The sequence below is a fragment of the Epinephelus lanceolatus genome, chromosome 21 (assembly GCF_041903045.1).
Source record: "Epinephelus lanceolatus isolate andai-2023 chromosome 21, ASM4190304v1, whole genome shotgun sequence".
Taxonomy (NCBI): Eukaryota; Metazoa; Chordata; class Actinopteri; order Perciformes; family Serranidae; genus Epinephelus; species Epinephelus lanceolatus.
In genome coordinates, this window is record NC_135754.1 from 9,666,067 (window position 1) to 9,686,118 (window position 20,052).

Here is a 20,052-nt window from a genome sequence, read left to right on the forward strand (position 1 = left end):
AGCTGTTTCCGTTAATGAGCAGTTGAACGGGTGTATCCAATAAAGTGGCCAGTGAGTGTATTTCTGCTTAAGGTAGTTAGAGATGTGCTACACCTTCACTTAAACGCTACCACAGAAATAAAGAGATGAGCATGATAAATGACATATCAGTTGACAGAGACTGTAACTAACCCCGTCTGCCATGTTAAAACAATTTAATAATTTTAATGCAATAAAAAGTGATCTGTGTTTAAATATCCCTATCACAAAAAGTATAATAATTGTAATCCAGAATCATCTATTGATTTAGACCCATCATGTAGGACAGGCATGTCTAAAGTCCAGCCAATCGTGGCCCATATATTTTAAACAGCTGGTGGCTTGTCTTTTAAAATATACAATATGTGGCCCACCAAACAATATTGGTTAATCAAGCAAGTTTACTTTGCATTTTTTTTGTTCACCTCATGATGGCAGGACTATCATACAGTTTGGAGACATTGTCCAAGTAGAAACTACGCAAGAGGGACTGATGTGTTTTTGTAAACAGGTGGTAAACCAAAGCAAACTAACAGTTAACAGCAGACCAGCCATTTCCTGTTAGGTATTAGACATGGCCACAGCAAAGAAGCGTAAAGTCAGCAGTGAGGGTCGCTGCTTTTAGGAGTTGTGGAAAGTTTAATATATTTTCACTGAATGATCGAACAGTTGCTTTAGTTTCATTCGTGTGTTTTTTTAATAACACATAATGTGAGAAGCAGCTGTTTTCACATAATCTGATCTGGCCCCCATTTAAAAAAGTTTGGACACTCTTGATGTAGGAAATCTAAGCTGACAGTAGTAAATAGCAACAGTGGGAAAAGCTACTCAGAAACAGAAATAGAAAGATATAAGTCACACTTTATTTTGTATAAAACATATTGATCATATGAAATGTGAGTGCAAATAGCATATAACATAATTCAGCCACCACTTAGTTTTTACTCTTTAACATACATACAGTATATTATAGCACACAATGGGTTCATGATTAACAGCATCCTTTAGAGCATCCTGTTTATTTGAGGCTAGTGCAACAGGAAACCACAGGTCAGTCTTTCAGTGCTTTAGACTGATACTGTTGAAGATAGACACCAACTGAAAGACAATGAGGCAAAAACTTTAGGGGTTCTACAGTACCAACTAGCTTTTAATGTGTTTCCGTGTACAACATGAATAAAGTCCATGTTCTTTTCTGTGCCCATTGTGTTCAGTCATTGGTCCCCATCAGTATGGTAACTGCTGTTATTTTTTACACTGCAGCAGTGACTCAGTCTTTACCCGTCAGTTTCTTATCATCAGTTATTTCCGAGCCACCTTCAGCATTTCCTCTACAGTCAGTAGTTTTTCTCTGGGTTTCCCGGTGGCTTCACCTCTTTTCATCTCCACACTGTCAATCTTCTCCCAGTCTGAGAAAGTCACCGGTTTCACTCCTACGGGGGATAAATACAAATCACATTTGGCTACGGCACATTTGGCTACAGACACCTTTTGGCCAAGTCAATAACGTGCATTTAAAGGAGCTCTGTAAAATATTCAGAGCATTAATACAGCAGCAAACCACTTTTTTCTAGTAGAGTAATGGCGTCCCAAACAGAGAATGAAGTCATGCTCCCTCTGTGTGTGTTGTAATATGAGCATCTCTGTTCCTTGTTGTGAGTGCATGTCAGTCTTTTTTGTGTTGCACTGGCTATCTAATCGGTGCCACTCTGCACTGCACCTACACAGTGGTCACCGCTAATATCATGGCGGCAGTGAGGCAGAAGCATAGCACCCACCCTTGGTTCCCCCAGTTTACATCGTTAGCTCTGTCAGCACTGTTGCTGATTGGTTGTTAGCACTCTTCACACTGTTAACTGCTAGCCAGCTTAGCCACCTCTATGTCGAGAGCCATGTGGAGACAACCTCTGAATGATATACAACATATACACACTGAATATTGTACACCATACCCTGGTATAATCATGAACTTTTGATCATGTCAAACCAGTTACTGCCGTTTTTAGAAGTGAACAACTTCATGAAAGGAATTTTCTACAGCAAGGATAACTAACTCACTTTGCAGCTGTGATGTAGCTGATTTTTATTCATCATTAACAGAAAAATACTTGACTGTCATGCTGTGAACGTCTCAAGTCCGTCCTGCACCCAGCACGAGGTCAAACAACGCCTGTCTGCTATGCTCTGCTACTGTCAATCAGCTTGCTACTCCTTTATTGTAAAGGGGGCTATGCTACTGCTCTACAAAGTCACATCTGTTTGCTGTCCTGGCTCCAAAATGGTGGAACAAACTCCACTTTGACATCAGAACAGCAGAAACTCTACACTTCTCCCATCACAGACTGAAACTCTTGTGTTTGGACAACACCATGGCCCGATAGCAGGGCTCAACAGAAAGTAGTGAATCAACCAAAGGCTCAATAGAGTACCTCTCTTTTCCAGCAGAGCACTGATGCTTTGTGAACCAGGCTTGGCAGCAGTTACGTCCAACGTTCCTGAGTCCATGTCCTCCACCAAGGATCGTGCCGTGTCGAAACTGTTGTTCATAGTGGTGGCTATCACCCCAGTGGGGCCTGTTTTCAGCCAGCCACTACAATATAGACCTAGACAGAAAGAGGACTTCACTACATTTTTTCACTTAATATTTTTTGAAGAAAGGATTTAATGGTCTTGTTTTTTTATGGGTACCTGCAGCTTGTTGAATACGACCCATGCTGTTCGGGACGATGGCTTTGTGTGAGTCAAACGGCACTGATGGATCGATGAGGAGGCTCTTGTAGCCAATACTGCTAATGACCAGGCCACAGGTCATATCCTCCACTTCTCCAGTGAGTACTGCCCGCGCCCTCTCGCCTGAACCCTGGTCATACAGATGTAACCAACTTTAACCAGGCCAACATACTAAGCATAGCAACATGGCTACATGAGGGACTTCTTGAGTTTTAAAATACAATTCCTGCTTACCTCCAGCTTGTTGACCGCTAGTCGGATGCCAGCTGTCTTTTTGTTGTCAGGGTCGGCCAGGATTTCAACAGGGCTCCGGAAGAATCGAAGACCCCAGATGCGGGTAGCCTTGTTTCGTTTCTCCTGCTCCTTCTCTCCTGGGATGTCCAGGGCTGTCTTCAACATCAGCTCTGTCAGACGCTTCCTGGGCCTCGGCAAATCTGACACAGCACAGATACTTATGCTTAAAATAAACATCTGTTTTTTTTTCTTAAATTGAAAGTAGTTTTCATTCAGTGTGCTGAATGACTGTGTGAGTATTTGTATCCAATCTCTTCTACGGGCAGGAGGAACAATCACAATGACCAATTATTCTTGAATGTACATACAAGTATGTACGTATTTTTTTAAAGGAATACTTCACCCACCAAATGATCATTTGTATATCAATTACCCACCACGACACAATTACCCATAACATTTGCAAATATTTTATGGTTTGTTTATGCAGGTAAATGATCAGTTGGTAATATTTCTGACAAGGGTCATGTGTGTAATAAGAAAATCTGGCTTCACTACCATGGTATTTTATTTACTTTTGTGAGAAAATGTGAATAAAAAGCAGCTGCAATAGAGTGCTCCAGGGATGACATTTTTCTGTAGGCTGACAAGGAAGTTAGCTTCTCCCTGGTTCCCTCATCCAAAAGCCTACGGAATTTTTACATTGGATTTTTGGATTATTACCAAAAATAAGCTCTGTGCCACACAAACATTTATAATACTTACACATTTTGTTCATTAAGATAATCTTCACAAATAAACACCCCTTTCATTAGGGTCCGGGCAGCTAAGCTGCCAGAACACTGTTGTAATCCTAGGTATTCTTCTTCTTCTTTCTTCTTCAAGGAAATCATACTTCGCATGGGGGAAAACTCACCAAACTTTGCACAAAGGTCCAGTCTCAAGCCAGATATCCTCAGCTGTAAACTCAAGCCAATAGTCCTGATGGTGGTGCTACAGCAAGCGTCTAAAGTGCAAAACTTTGAAAATTCATAACAAATCAACCATACGTGCTACAGCTTCACAACTTTCATCAAACTGTAGCCCCAATACTGAAGAAACTTTTGTACACTTAAACCTATTAAAAATTATGAAGTTCATCACTCTGTTTTTTTCAAAAACTGTAAAACTTCTTAAACGTATCTCCTCCCACAATCTTTGCTCAATTGACACCAAACTTGCTACAGAGCATCTTCAGACTGTCCTACAAAAACCATGTTTCTCAGATTTTTGATTTATCAAAAATTGAGCCTACAGTGCATCAAAATGTTTGACTGTAAACGGTACTGTAAACATATACATGCAAATTCTTGCTAAATAAATCTTCAATGTTCATGAAAAAAATGACAAAATTCTAGAGTCGTGGTAGATGATGTGTGGCAAATTTCAGAATTTTATCTCAAAAACTGAATTTTTGACAGCATTTTGAATTTTGCTCTAATGTGAACAATTGGAGTCAATGTAAAAATGGCAAATTTAAACATCAGTTTTTCACTTATGGAGCAAATCAATCACTGTTACACACAAATTACCAACATCTCCATGCTGTCTTGATGCAATATGTGAGTTTTCAGATTTTTGTCTTAATAACTGAATTTTTTACAGTGGTTTCAAATCTGCCTTTCCATGCACGGATGGCTGCTTTCCTACACAACAGTGAATGACTTACTCAATTTGTGAAGCCACTGTTGAGTTGCTACTTGCCAATTAGCTCAGAGCGGTAGATGACCATCTTAGGTTCCAGAGGTTGCAAGTATAGTACTTTACAACTATTGTAAACTGGTCGCCAGCAGGTGTTACGACAGCTCACATCACAAAACCAACAACAACCACAACCACAACAACAGCAACAAATAGAGACAATAGAATAAAATAAAATAAAAATAGATTTCTGAAACAGTATTACACATTTTTACGGTGAGGTGGATTGTATGTATGGACAGTATGCTGTATCCAACATTAAAAACGTTTTTAGCGATAGAATGCCATTTTTATTCATTTTAATTCCTAGGGTTGTCAGGTACATAAAACAGATCCTAGACCAAAGAACTATCCAAGGTTTTGAGTCTCTCTCCTCTCGGACAGGCACTGGGTGAAGTGTTCTGAGTCCCTAAAGTCACACAATAACAAAAACAAACTACTAATCGAGGCAGCTGTAGACCAGCAGCTCCTGTGATTAGCGAGGTAAAAATACTGCTTTAGTCAATGGAGTCTACGTTTCACTTTTAGTTAAGGCCCCCTAAGGTACTGAGCATATGACTGGATAAATGAGACTTGGATTATACTGCATGAGTTGTGTGGATGTGGATGCTTTGTTTTGCTGTTGTCAAATGAGGACCCCTGTGAATTCAATTCATCAAGAACTTTCTTTGGTATGTTCGTTCACTGTGTAGGCATGCAAGAAAGTTTTCTTCATGTATTCAACGTAACACAGGGTGAGTAATTGATATACAAATGGCTACTTGGGGGATGAAGTATTCCTTTAAAACTAAAAAGAAAATCAAAAAACAAGTTTTACAGTTTTTACCTTTGTTTTTTACTTGTATTACTAGATTACTCTTCTTGACTAAAACCAGGCTAAAATGGTTACAAAGAATTTGTATACTTCTTTATTGAAATATATATAGTCCGTAGACCAGAATGTCGATGACTCTTTTTGAATAAGACAGGACTAAAATGTTTTGAGTTGAGTTTTTGTTGTTGGTAAAATTATAACTATCATACATACATGTATGTGTGTGCATATGTGTGTTTTCATCTTTAAATGCATGCATGATCATGCCATTTCAGTGAAGATGGAAAAAGTGTGTAGGTGTGTGTATGTGCAAATTCCAGTTATCAAAAACACGTAAAGGACCTACACATACACGCTAACGAAACCTACAATCTGTCTTTTTTTGTAGAAATGTTCTAACCTTCTGGTTTTCATAAATTTCCTGTAAGTGTGTGTCTTTTGATGTGCTGCACTAACCACGAAGCAGTCACCACTGCAGCGCTGCTAATGTTATCACTGGCAAGTTTAGCAGTACTAAAAACAAGACAGATAGAAACCACCAGTTCCTAAAAGCATTTCTCATTTAAAGCTTATCGTGTAACAGAGATGAGATCAAGGTTCTCACAATGAGCCATGAGCAGAGGCAAGGAGACTGTTATCACTAGGCTGAACATACTCAACAGCATCAATCAGTCCAATGTCATTTCTGGAGCAAGGACAAACACTGGCCAGAAGGTCATCACAATAGCCTATGGTGCTGCATAATTCTGCAGTTTCTCATACCAGCAGTAAACCTCAGTAACTACAGAACATCTACCAGCTGTATTTACCAGCTAACAGTTTCCATTCACCTCAGCATGTATGAGTTATAGGTCTCAATAGCGTGTGTTGCGGCAGTCAACCACAGCCTTTCTTCTTTCCGTGTGACATTTTCAACAGTCTCTGCAATAGTCAAGGCCTGATTTCTTTTGAACTCAAACTTTCAACACAGATAGTATCATAGGCTGCTCGTTTGGTATACAAAAGAAAACTTTGACTTCCCTTTTTCTGTTGAACTGCATATTATAAATATACTACTGTATGTAGCCTATTGCATTACCATAAAGTGTGAAAGATGAAAATTTCAAGTCTCCACACACTGTGTTTGAGAATAAAGCAGACTGATGAGGCAGTAAAGAGACAGTACTGTCCTCTAAACAGAAGATAATATTGCATTGCTTACCTTTAAGAGCCTCAGTGACACCTTCAAAATCAGCCGCCACCATCTCAGGTTTGGTGTTCGGCAGTTTCACCATTTCCCTGAGCTCCTGTAGACAAGGAGAACATTGCATGGAGTAAAATATTATGTAACATATTTGCTGAAACTGTCACTATATCCACAAAGTATTACATAAATGAAGCACTGCTCACTGGAAAACTTTCTCATTGCACAGCTAAACAGTACACTAAAATGTTTCCTGAAAACGTTTAAGGTGAGAAACAGGTTATGCAGTAACTGAATCTTGATTCATATTGGATCAGCGCTGCCTAACGTGACCACAGTTCATGAGCCTTGATTGACATGATTGACAGCTGTGCTTGAAACTCCTTGGCTCTGATTGGTTGTTTTTATTGTGAAAACGATTTTTTTCACAAACTATCTGTCTCATGTACTACTGTCATGATACAGCAACAGTTTCTGCAAATATGACAAAAAAGTTACTTTCATAAAAGTTACCAACTACAGCTTCAAAGAGAAAGACCACCTAAATTGAGAATTCCAATATGTTATTTCCATGGCCTAGGAAAGTTCAATCAATGCTGAACATGAGCTACTGTCTCTCAAAGCCAGGAACCAGAGAAGTAAGTCTCAAACTTGTGATGTCATCAAGTATAAAGTCTGGAGCTGCTCCATAGACAATGAATGGGAGACTGAATTTTGGACCCACAGAATGTTTATTTTCTTTTTTAAAACCCAAATTATCTTTATCCTATTGTAGCATTCTCAGCTCTGAAACAGAAAACGTACCCACATGCTCAGAACATTTCCCTGGCTGCCCTCAGTCATCTAGAACATCTTTCACCATTCAGTATCTACAGAGCAGCTCCAAAATGTATACCCTATGACATTACAAATTTGAGTTTTAGCACTATAGTTTTGGATTTGGGAGAGATTTGTTCATTTTTATTACTATTTTTGGACTGTCTCAGATCATAGGAACAACATGTATGAATTTTGAAAATGGGCGTAGTTCCTCTTTAAAGCTGGAAGAACTTGTCTCTCTTGGTGAATAAGTTTGGTGAGTTTAAAGGATGATTCCAGTTCACAACTTGGATCTTATTTTCATGGTTTTGGCCATTATTTCTACTGGTTAGGGTAACATTGCACTCATCACTATATTTTGAGATATGGAATCACATTGCTATGGATCTACAACAAAGTACAACAGGGCAAGACACACAGCAGCCATTTTATTATCTATACTTGTGTGTCCCCTACTAATGGTAGATTATGACTTGATTAAAAATATTCACAAATTTGTGCTTATGAGAAAAACAAACATCTATGAAGGATGAAAATCGGTGTCATGGTGATCTTTATTTAATCTAGCCGCAAAATAAACAACAAACTACCAGATACAATAGGCTGGCTGCAGAGTAAACATACCTCCACCAACCTCAGTTGTAACACCATGCCATTGACAGTGTATGAAAACTAGCAAGCGAGACCTCAAAAATAATAATGTAGTAATGGATAAACAGTTTAAATATTTAGATTGAATAGTAATGGAAAAACAGCTGAAATCGTTTCTCTAGAAACCTGTGCACAGCTAGAGCGAGTACGGAAGGCCCAAGTTAAACCAGGAAGTCGTGGGGTCTTGGTGTGGTTTAATGCAGGTCACATTGCAAAACATTTGGTTTACAGTAGCGTTGGTGTCATCGAAGTAAACCAAGATGATGGTTACAATTGAAAGCTGTTTGCTTCCTCTTTAAAAGGCCCATTTTGGTAACAGTTTTTCTCTTCTGACACACACCTTGATTGTGCAAGCAATCTGTACGGGTCCTCTCCTGCCCACCATCAGCACCCTGCGGACCTTGCTCTCTGCCAGACCTTCCAGAGCCAGCTGGGTGATGTCAGTCTTCTGCAGAAATACAAGAGATATTTTCCAGTCAGTCTCTGCAAGAACATTTTCCCTCTAAAAACTAGATTTCTGAGCAGTTGTATAAAGTTGATGTTTATTCAAAGGAACACTTCAGCTCCCAGAACACCATCTGTATATCAGTTACTCACCCCGTTTCACTGAATCTGTGAAGAAAAAAATGATTTTATCTCATACCTCACACAACTCATGCAGTATAATCCAAGTCTCATTGATCCAGTTGTGTACTCAGTACTTCACAAACAAATGCATTTTCACTAAAATTGTAATATTAAAAACTTAACAGAGAGAGTGATACTTAAATAAGCTCTCTTCAAAGCCAGACTCCATTGACAAAAACAGTAGTTTTACCTCACTGAACATGGGAGCTGCTTGTCTACCACTGCCTCGACCAGGTACTTTGTGTTATTGTGTGACTTTGGTGTATCTGAATCAACCCTTTAAAACACCAAAGTCCCACAAAAACACAAACAAACAAACTAACTCATTGAGGTAGCGGTAGACCAGCAGCTCTCATGTTCAGCGAGGTAAAATTACTGTTTTTGTCAATGGAATCTGGCTTTGAAGAGAGCATAGATACATTTCACTTTCAGTTCAGTCTTAAATAATAAGCATAGGACTGAATAAATGAGACTTGGATTAAACTGTGTAAGCTGTGTGAAAGCTTGTAAATGGATGTTTTCATATAGTTTTGCTGTTGTTAAACGTGGACCCCTATTACTTTAAATCATCAAGAATTTTCTTTGTTTTTGGATTCTTCATTCACCGTGGAAGTATGCGAGAAAAATAAAGTTTTCTTCACAAATTCAACATATCAAGGGGTTAGTAACTAATAAACAATTGATCAGTCATGAGGTGAAGTGTTCCTTTAAAGTGAGTGATATTCCTAAGTTGTATTTTTCTTAACATTTGGTGTTGCTTCTGATACTGTATGTCGACCACAGTTATGCACAGTTTTGGCATTTGTCAATAAAAATGTGCTGTTGGTAATGTGGCATCATTTTCTTTAAATTACCTGCTGATGAAGTGATGGTTCTGAGGGTGGCACTCTTTTCCATGTTTCTACAAGCATGGAGCCCAATCGTATACACCAGTTCTTTCATTCCACACAAAACACTTTCCACTGCCATACTGTCATCACCATGGTGATGATCTAAAGTGTATTTAGTGGTTAAATGTGCAAGGCATGGATCTTTATTATATATCCATGGAAACTTGTCAGTATGCCAAACTTCTTCGAATTTTGATGATAACTTCTGAAAAAACATGTAAGTAGACCTTGAGTGAGCTTTATACCACCATATACCAGATATCACACTGTGTGGTTGCTTTGGTTTTTGATATACATTTGGTACTATATTCTTACCTTGAACAACCCAGACTGTGTGTTCCTCACCTTTAACATGTCAATGTCTGATAACAGGACTCTTGCTATATCCAAAGCGACATTGCCTTGGCCCACAATGACTGCTGTTTCGCAACTCAGGTCTGGATTCAGCTGAACGGAAAAGAAAATGGAGAGAAACTGATATCTGATGATGAAAAAGCAGAGCAGAAAGTAGATAAACCCGAAAAACATGACTGATAAAAAAATATCTTTCACACTTTGTGAGCTGACGTTTTTACACATGGCAGCACCCATAGATCTGCATGGTCTAAGTCGTACCTCTCTGCAGCTTGGCAGCCCATTGTACCAGCCTACAAAGTCTTTGGCAGAGTACACACCGGCCAGGTCTTCTCCTGGCACTCCCATACTCCTGTTGCCCTCTGCCCCGTAACTCTACCAAAATATATATGGAAAACAATGCATATTATGCTTTGGCACATACACATGCATCATAACAACAACTCTCTTACTGGCAGACACAGCGGTGTGTTTTCACTATTTCGCTTACCAGTACAACTGCATGGTAAGCTTGCTTCAGCTCTTCAATGCTCACATCCTTCCCCACATTCACGTTACCATAGAAGTTACAGCGTGAATGTTTGGCTGTCTGTGTAAATGTGTTGATGACATTCTGAGGAGAAAAAAAGGATCAGAATTGTTAAAACAAAAATGCTAAAATGAGTGTTACAGCTCCTGTAGTGGTGATTAAACCCCAATAATGTTAATTTGGCTGTATTTACAAGTGAATCCGAAGAATACAGGTTAATGAAGTTATAATTTAAGGGAAAACTGGATTAAAGGGACACTTCACCCCAGAATCAAATATACATATTTTTCCTCTTAGCTGTACACTCGACAACTATCTTTGACTTTGGGGTGAACTGCTCCTTTAAAGAAAGCATATTTACCTTTTTCCCCTAAATGTTGTACTGCTCCTTTAAGTTTTGATACTGGGAGGCACACCATTTCTCCCTGTGTGTGAGCCAACTGTCCTTAGCAAGCTTGTTTTTTTTTCAGTTTCACTTTAATGCCTGTGAGATACTGTTAATGTGGGAATTTTTCTAAACTGATCTGACATTCACACTGTCCCCATAATTACATCACACACCCTCGTGTCCTCATGTAGCCCCATTATGAGTTTCACCTTGTTGCCCTACATGATCAGAACTGTTCCCTTTAAACATCTTCCTTGATTACTGTTATTATTTTCCATTAGACGTGCCAGGGAGTTTTCACGCAGGCTAGACCGCTGTGTGGGTGATGTGCCTTGAAAGGGAGTAACTAAACTACATTATGCAATGCTACAAGGACTTGAGTAAACAGGTTTGCCTTGGGTATTGACTAAGTTTCTTTTTGACCTAGTACTGTGATAGACACACCTAAAACTGAGAGTACAAACCAACAAAGCTCACAATCAGAGAGGACAGTTAGACTTCTCCCTGCAGTACAGCATACCACAAAGCCTGCAACCTGCAGGCTAGGTACCGAGTTCAAAACCTGCTGAGAGACCTGTTCTTATACTGGAAATACAGAAAACAAAACTGTATTACAATCAGGATCAAGGACCTTGACTTCAGGATGATCAGGGGCAACCCCGAACCTGACCAGACCAAAGGGGACGGGCAGCCGTTCATAAATGTCCACCTCAACATCTTGACGGCTCTGGGGGGACAAAAAGACACAGAGAGATGCAACACGTAAAACAGAATCCTTTGGATCAGAAATGTGACACGCATGAAAAGAAGTTGGCTTATACGACCACGACCCTTTAGTTACAGGACTTAACTTTTTAAAAATATTTTTTTAGCCCTGCTACAATATGGATGGCAATGTTGGTGTGCTAATCACCATTTTGGCACAGAAATATCTCAGTGTTTAGCTCAATACAACACCGTGTCTAAGCACAGCCTCACAAAGCCAGCTATCAGGCTCCTCTCCTGTGGAATCATCTTCCTGTTACAGTCCGGGAGGCAGACACCGTCTCCACATTTAAGACTAGACTTAAGACTTTCCTCTTTGATAAAGCTTATAGTTAGGGCTGGCTCAGGCTTGCCCTGTACCAGCCCCTAGTTAGGCTGACTTAGGCCTAGTCTGCCGGAGGACCCCCCTATAATACACCGGGCACCTTCTCTCCTTCTCTCTCTCTCTCTCTGCATCTTGCTAACTCTGCCATTCTGGATGTCACTAACTCGGCTTCTTCTCCGGAGCCTTTGTGTTCCACTGTCTCTCAGATTAACTCATATCGCAGCGGTGCCTGGACAGCGTGACGTGTGTGGTTGTGCTGCTGCCGTGGTCCTGCCAGATGCCTCCTGCTGCTGCTGCCATCATTAGTCATTAGTCATACTTCTACTGTTATTATACACATATGACTATTGTCACACATGTATACTGCCAGATATTAATATATACTTTCAACATATTGTACCACAGTAGCCAGAACTATAATATTATTACTTTCATTAATGTTGTTGTAAGCTACTGTCATTACTGTCTGTCCTGCATCTCTCTCTCTCTCTCTCTCTCTCTCATTGTCATACGGATTACTGTTACTTTATTATGCTGATCTGTTCTGTACGACATCTATTGCACGTCTGTCCGTCCTGGAAGAGGGATCCCTCCTCAGTTGCTCTTCCTGAGGTTTCTACCATTTTTTTCCCCTGTTAAAGGTTTTTTTTGGGGGAGTTTTTCCTTATCTGCTGTGAGGGTCCAAAGGACAGAGGGATGTTGTATGCTGTAAAGCCCTGTGAAGCAAATTGTGATTTGTGATATTGGGCTTGATAAATAAAATTGATTGATTGATTGATTGATTGATTGATTGAAAGCCACTGTCATGTTTGTGGACTGTTAGACTTGATGTCCAATACACCCCAATGAAAAAAAGACATGAACAAAACACTACTGAAACTATTATGGCAGTTTTGGGTCTGTTCCGGGTTAAACAAAAAAGATTCTTCTCTTAAACAAAAAAGTCTATCTCTGTAGGGATCCTTTCCATAATGTTAGACTCTTAGATATAACAATCTGAACCTGTCAGTGGCAAAAAAAAGCACTTTTCGTGGACATAAATTTAGAGTGGTGACATTGCAGCCTGTTCTGCAGATGCCAGCTGCAGTCCTCTTGCTAAATACTGGACCAATTTCAAAAACTGTCATTCCCATTAGTCACTTTGACACAAAAAATGGGAAAATAGGGTCCAGGTTTAAAGAAACATAGAGGTTTGCCTTAAGAAATATCTGGGAAAGGGATCGTAACTCAAATTTAGGAGAGGATTTCAGGAAAATCAAGGTAGAGAAATGGGAACAAGCTACAAAATTATACACAGGTATTATTAAACACCACTTAAACCTTACATGCAGAACCTGTCAATGATAATTACTGCCGGAAGTGTAAAAATAAAGTATGCGTTTGCCTTTATTATTTATTTTTTTGTCTTATTTTATTTGAATGAGTTATTTCACGTGGCCAGATTTGTTCTGTTGCCTTTCCTTTACTGACTTAAAATGTTGTCTTGTGTCATATTATCTTCTACATGTATTGGGAAAGTGAGTTAAAAAACCTGAATCACAAAAAAACAAAAAACAAAACAAAAAACACCGCGCCACACACACAGCTGCATTTACAATCGACACAAAATAATGCTTGCTAAAGCTTTTAAACATCTCTACGTTAGTGTGGAGTGTGTACTAGCCTGGTGACTCAAAAATAACAGGTAGGTCTACAGGAAGTGGTCTGCAACTGATTTCCTGCCCTATTTATACCAGGTCTGTGGTGCAGTTGTAGGTATGAGCGTCTATTCAAAAGGCACCAACTGAAAACTGAAGTAAACAAGGTTCAGTGAGTTAGGGTGTGATAGGTGTATGAAGGTGGATTAGTATGGAGATGCACACCCATGTCTCTGTTTTGACTTGAGTAAGTGTTTAAAGTGGGCCTGTAGGCTACAGCATTGAAACTACAAGCACGCAATATTTTGTGCCAAAACTATATATCTTCACCAGCAGGCACTTTGTGCCTGGGATATTCAAACAATAAAAAAAACCACTGGAATTTTCTGGCAGAAACTTTTTCTTTTTGATCACGCTAAAAGGTCGCAGATTTGAAGTTAGCTTGGGCAAGGATCACAATGCAATACCCAAGTGAAAAATGCAGGTATGGGACCACAATGCCTGTTAGGATTCGGCAACATTACAAAACATAACATTTTTATTTATTTTTTTGCTACTCTGTTTACACCATTGTAGCTGTCTCTATAGTATCTTTGGATGCGTTAGGTCATTGTAGGCAATGTTTCAAATCAGTCAGAAGGACTGCTTTATAGCAATATTGGCTTTTTATTAAATGATAACTTTGTCAGGTGCCCGTTTCTAATTTCACATAAACTTAAAGGTCTAGTGTGTAGGATTTAGTGGCATCTAGTGGTGAGGTTGCAGAACTAAAACCTGGCTGAAACTCTTCCAGCATGCCAAATGTGTGTCAGAGAACTACGGTGGCTGAAGCGAAAATGCAAATGGCCCTATCTAGAGCCAGTGTTAAGGCACTGACACATCAAGCCAACAGTCGACTGTCAGTCAATGTTGGGCTGCCCTCATTGGCCCTTGTCGGCTTTTGTTCAGTCGATTCAGCATGTTGAATCAGTGTCTGCAACCGCGGAGTCCATCTGTGAATGAAATCACTCTAATTGGCAGTTCAGTTCAGCACACCAGAAGAGAAAACAGAAGTGAGGAAAGTAAACAAACAGCTAAAGCCAATAGGGATTGAGACCAAAACAAACTTGTTACATAAGGTAAGATTATTTTTCTTTAGTCATTGAGCTATTCAGCAGAAACCATTCATGATGGTTTGTGTTATTGTTCACTGGGGCACGGTAAATATCCTCTGTTCTTTCAATACTGAATTGTGTTGTTAATGTGCTATCTGGCTAACTGGTGTCAAGACGGTCTTCCAGTTTCCCTTTCTGACTGCTGTCTGCTGGTGTGTAGACTTATTTCCTCTCATGCAGGCGCAGAATGTACGTGCCGGTTGGCTGTCAGCTGTAGTCTTTGCAGTGTGTTCATGTGCAACTTTTAGGCTGAGACACAGGCAATGTGAGGCAACACAACAGTCAGCATTTGTCGTCACTAGTTCCATGATGTCAGTTAGCTGTGTCTGAGCCTTTAGGTTTGTCCATTCTGGGCTACTGTAGAAAGAATACGGAGGACTCCCTGGGAGAGAACCTGCTCTGTGAGTTATTACATATGGCTCATTCTAAGGTAACGAAAACACATCAGTTCTTCTCAGGGGATTATCAACTAGTGAGAACATAGTTGTGAATATTCTATACCATTTCTCCCAATAGATGCCCCTAAATCCTAAACACTGGACCTTTAACTATATCGCAATATAAAATAATACTGTGATAGAAGGCTTATTCATATCGCTCAATCTTAAAGCTGATAGTCTCCAACATTATGAAAACAGGAATTACCTTGATCAAATTTTGTGCCGTGTAGAACCCAGCTGGACCACTCCCCACAACACACACCTTTGGGCTGTTTGAGGAAAAAGATGCCTTTCCAAACCCATGTATACCTGCAGAACCAGTGAAGCACAACAAATCAACTATAGAGTGCCGAAGTCACGCCCCGTGCGGTGAAGCTCATGGGACCTTAGATTGGAAAAAATATGAATGGCAGTGAATGAGGAGAGAAATATTATCTTTTGGTCCCGTTTGAGTTGTGACATGAAATCCAAATATGTCATTAATGAATTTAAAACATACATTTTAAGGTCAAGAAAGTCATACTTTGTGGTAAAACTGTTGAGATATAAGCTTTTGAAAAAAAAGGTAATTAGAAAAACTACACAGGAGGCGGTCGCGTATGTGACGTCATAGCTTTCGCTTGCTTCCAGCAGCTTGGAGTGACTGCAGTCTGGCACAAAACACACAGACATCTTCAATCATAAATCGATTAATCATAAAACAGTGGAATTTCAGTGGGGAGGCCAAGCTGCAGGAAGTGAGCAAAAGCTATGACGTCACATACATGACCTCCTCCTGTGTACTCTTGAGTCTTTCTGATTAAAAAGCTTATATCTCAACAGTTTTACCACAAAGTATGACTTTCTTGACCTTAAAATGTATGTTTTAAATACATTAACAACATATTTAGATTTCATGCCGCATCTCAAACGGGAACAAAAGATAATATTGCTCTCCCCATTCACTGCCATTCATATTTTTTCCGATCTAAGGTCCCATGAGCTCTACCGGAAGGGGCGTGACTTCGGCACTCTTTAGAACTGCAGTAAACAGGAAGGACTGAACTTGTTGTAAAACATCTTACACTGTAATATAAAACCCCAACTCCAAAAAAGCTGGGACGCTGTGTAAAGTATGAATAAAAACAGAATGCAATCAATTGAATACAACACAAAGAAAAGACATTTAATGTTCAAACAGATAAACTTTATTGTTTTTTTCTAAATATACACTCATTCTGAATTTGATGCCTGCAACACATTGCCAAAAAAAAAGGGACAGGAGCATGTTTACCACTGTGTAACATCACCTCTTCTTTTAGCAACACATTGGTCAACTTTGCCCATTTCCGGGGCGCTGGTGGCTTAGTGGTAGAGCAGGCGCCCCGTGTGCAAGGCTGTTGCCGCAGCGGCCTGGGTTCGACTCCAGCCCGTGGCCCCTTGCTGCATGTCACTCCCTCTCTCTCTCCCCCTTCACACTTGTCTGTCCTGTCAAATAAAGGCTAAAAATGCCCAAAAAATATCTTTAAAAAAAAAGAAGAAAAAACTTTACCCATTTCCCTTGCCGTATAGACACAATCATAATTATGATTTTACCCAGATTCCTATACCTTTTCTGAATGATACCCATCTTTCTATCTATTTTTTTTTTTTTTTTTTGAAGCTGGACAAAATAATATCTGGTTTTATTTGGAACAGAAAAACTGCACAGATTCATAAGACATATCTACAAAGCTCTAAATTAGCTACCGAATAATTCACACCATTATTGGTCGGCAAACATTACTAAGCTGGCCGTCTCGCGTCCTACATTTAGAGATGGTATTATATAGGCCCTGTCTGGTCCACTATGGAAACAACTTTGCCTGCCTATCCTTAATGTGCTCCCTCTTACCTGTGAAAGGAAACAACTATCTAAAAAAATCCTGTCGTTCAGAACACTCCCAAAATTTGGTCCCAATGTCGGTGCCATTTTGTCTTGAAACAAGCACTCATCTGCTCCCATCACTTCAAACCCTTTTTTCACTCTGGCCCTGATGGACCCAGTATTCAAACTATGGCACAGAAGGGACCTTTTTAAGGACCTTTTTGTAAATAATTCTTTAATCTCTTTTGATGCTTTAGTTAAAAATTTTGACATTCCTAGATCTCATTTTTTTCAGATATTTACAGGCTCGTAGTTTCATCATGAAACGGTAATCAACATTCCCCCTCCTCCCACCAAACTGCCCCCTTGAGGAATGTTTACTGTGAAAAACCTAAAATAAAGTGTTAAAAAAAATCTGCCCCATTCTTGTTTGACATAGAACTTTGGCTGCTCAACAGTCTGGGGACTCCATTGTGGTATTTTGCACTTCATAGTAGTATCACACTGTTTTAATATGAAGCCACATTGTTGTAACACATTGTCTTGCTGGAATAAGTAGGGACATCCCTGAAAAACATGTTGTCTGGATGGCAGCATATGTTATTCCAAAACCAGTATGGTGCTACAGATGTGAGAGTTACCCATGATGCCATGAGCATTAACACTCCCTCATACCATCACAGATGCTGGCTTCTAAAGTTTGCACACATAACAAGTGCTCCTGAGCCCATGTAGTGATATCCTTTGTATAATAATGTCCGTTTTTAATGCAGTGCCACCCGAGTGGTCAAAGGTCACAGGAAGTCATTATTGGTTTGCAGCTTTGCCCTTATTGTGCAGAGATTTCTCCGGATGGTGAAATCCTAAATTCTGTGTAACTGTGCATTGACAAACATTATTCTTAAACCATTGGACAATTTGTCCAAACAGTTTTTCACAAAGTGGTGAACCTTGCACTGTCCTTGCTTGTGAGCAACTTAGCCTTTTCAGGATGCCCCTTTCATACCCTGTCCTGATACCATCATCTGTTACTAGTTTGCCTATTTACCTGTGAAATGTTCAAAACAGGTGTTTTTTGAGAATTCCACAGCTTTCCCAGTCTTTTGTTGCTCTGGTCCCAAATTTTTTGGAAGGTGTTGCAAAAATAAAAGTTCATTTGAGTGTATATTTACAAAAAACAATAGTGTATCAATTTAAAAAATTGTGTGCTGTATTCAATTGAATATAGGTCTAAAGGGATTTACAAATTGTTGCATTCTGTTTTTATGTAATTGGGGTTGTAACTGCCAAGACAAGTTCATGAGCACTCCACAGTCAGGGGGAAGGATACCACTATGGCACTGTTTCACTCTTAAGACTGAGAGTAACTTCAGGCACAAAACTGTACAACACTATATCTTATTGATTTGAGTGCTGCTTGGTACATTGTGTATGAGCCGAATTACTGAGTGAAGTCAGTTTGTTAAAGGAGTTGCATATTTTCAATCAGCTATACATCTTTGTCGAAAGGAAACTTAGACAAATAAGAATTAACTAATTTTTTGACTGGGTTTGGCACGTTTCCTCCACACAGTAAACACTGGACGTACTAGCGTTACATATCAAGCATTAAATACAGTGAGGTTAACACTTGAGGTGGTAAAGTGTCTCACCATCATGAAGTCGACTTATCCTCGTACTTCTTCCTGAAGTCCATAACTTCAACCCGGAAAACAGCATTTTATGGCCACTCATTTTCCTCCCCGGGCTACAGACAAGCTCTCTGGCTTTTAACCAAGAAATAGTCAGCGTTAAATCCACTGTGTTGTTTTCCTGGAGTTTGGTGAGCAGCTCCTCATTCCTGCCTGGTGACTGAGCTTTGGATAGTCAGCAGGACTGAGAGCAGAAGCCAAGGTGAAAAACGTTTATCTCTCCTGGCTGAATGTTCTCAACGGTGACTGGTAGCTAGCTACATTTATGTGTTTCGAACAGTGTGTCTCTATTTTACAAATATTAACTTTACCACAGAGTTACAGTGTAATGGTGTTATTGCCAAAACAGACTGTTTTCAAGGCTGCACCGTGTGTTACAGCCCCAACAGTCCGTGCAGCACCGACTATTCAGTACATAGGTTCCACAGCAACACTGTAATGTTACACTTTTTTTTAAAATTAAAGGGGAACTACGCACATTTTCAAAATTCATACATGTTATTCCTATGATCTGAGACAGTCCAAAAATAGTAATGAAAATGAACAAGTCTCTCCCAAATCCAAAAACTAGAGTGCTAAAACTCATTTGTGATGTCATAGGTATAAAGTGTGGACCTGTTCCATAGGTAATGAATGATGAAAGATTTTCTAGATGACCCTGAGAGCACCCAGTTGCATATGGGTACATTGTCTGTTTCACAACTGAGAACACTACAGTAGAATAAAGCTCATTTGGGTATAAAAAAGAAAACAAACATGATCTGGGTCCACAAAACCAGCCTCCCATTTGCTGTCTATGGAGCAGCTCCAGACTTTACACCTGATGAAATTACACGTTTGGGACTTCTTTGGTTTCTGGCTTTGAGAGAGATGTGGTAATCTGATAATCCAGCCTATTTGACAACAACAGGTATTGTACCAGTGAACATAAATCATCAAAATTTCAAGTTTTCAGTTGTGGCTGTTGGCGAAAAATAGTCTAAAAGCAGTTGAAACCTCTTACAATCACATAACAACTCTTTTATTTGCAATTTATTTGTAGCCTATGCCACATTGAATATGCTCCACATCGCTTTTGGCCTGATCCCAGCTTACTTTTAATGTAATGAATATAATATATATATATATATATATATATATATATATATGTATTTGCTCCCATTCTTACAGGTTTGAGTAAAAGATCTTAGCCTTTTTCATTATATATTTCTTTTACA

At 39.5% G+C, this 20,052-nt stretch overlaps 1 protein-coding gene across 1 annotated transcript; it reads right to left on the minus strand.

The window, feature by feature from the left end:
- Nucleotides 1-861: 861 nt before the first annotated feature.
- fdxr (ferredoxin reductase) lies at nucleotides 862-19,219 on the minus strand. The gene is made up of 12 exons (XM_033610489.2): nucleotides 18,797-19,219; nucleotides 15,504-15,607; nucleotides 11,609-11,704; nucleotides 10,551-10,673; nucleotides 10,322-10,435; nucleotides 10,052-10,153; nucleotides 8,530-8,637; nucleotides 6,738-6,822; nucleotides 2,983-3,182; nucleotides 2,707-2,878; nucleotides 2,448-2,621; nucleotides 862-1,451 (listed from the first exon to the last, which is right to left on the minus strand). The coding sequence occupies exons 1-12, from the start codon at nucleotides 18,876-18,878 to the stop codon at nucleotides 1,321-1,323; spliced, it is 1,491 nt and encodes a 496-aa protein (XP_033466380.1). The 5' UTR covers nucleotides 18,879-19,219; the 3' UTR covers nucleotides 862-1,320.
- Between the last annotated feature and the right edge of the window lie 833 nt (nucleotides 19,220-20,052).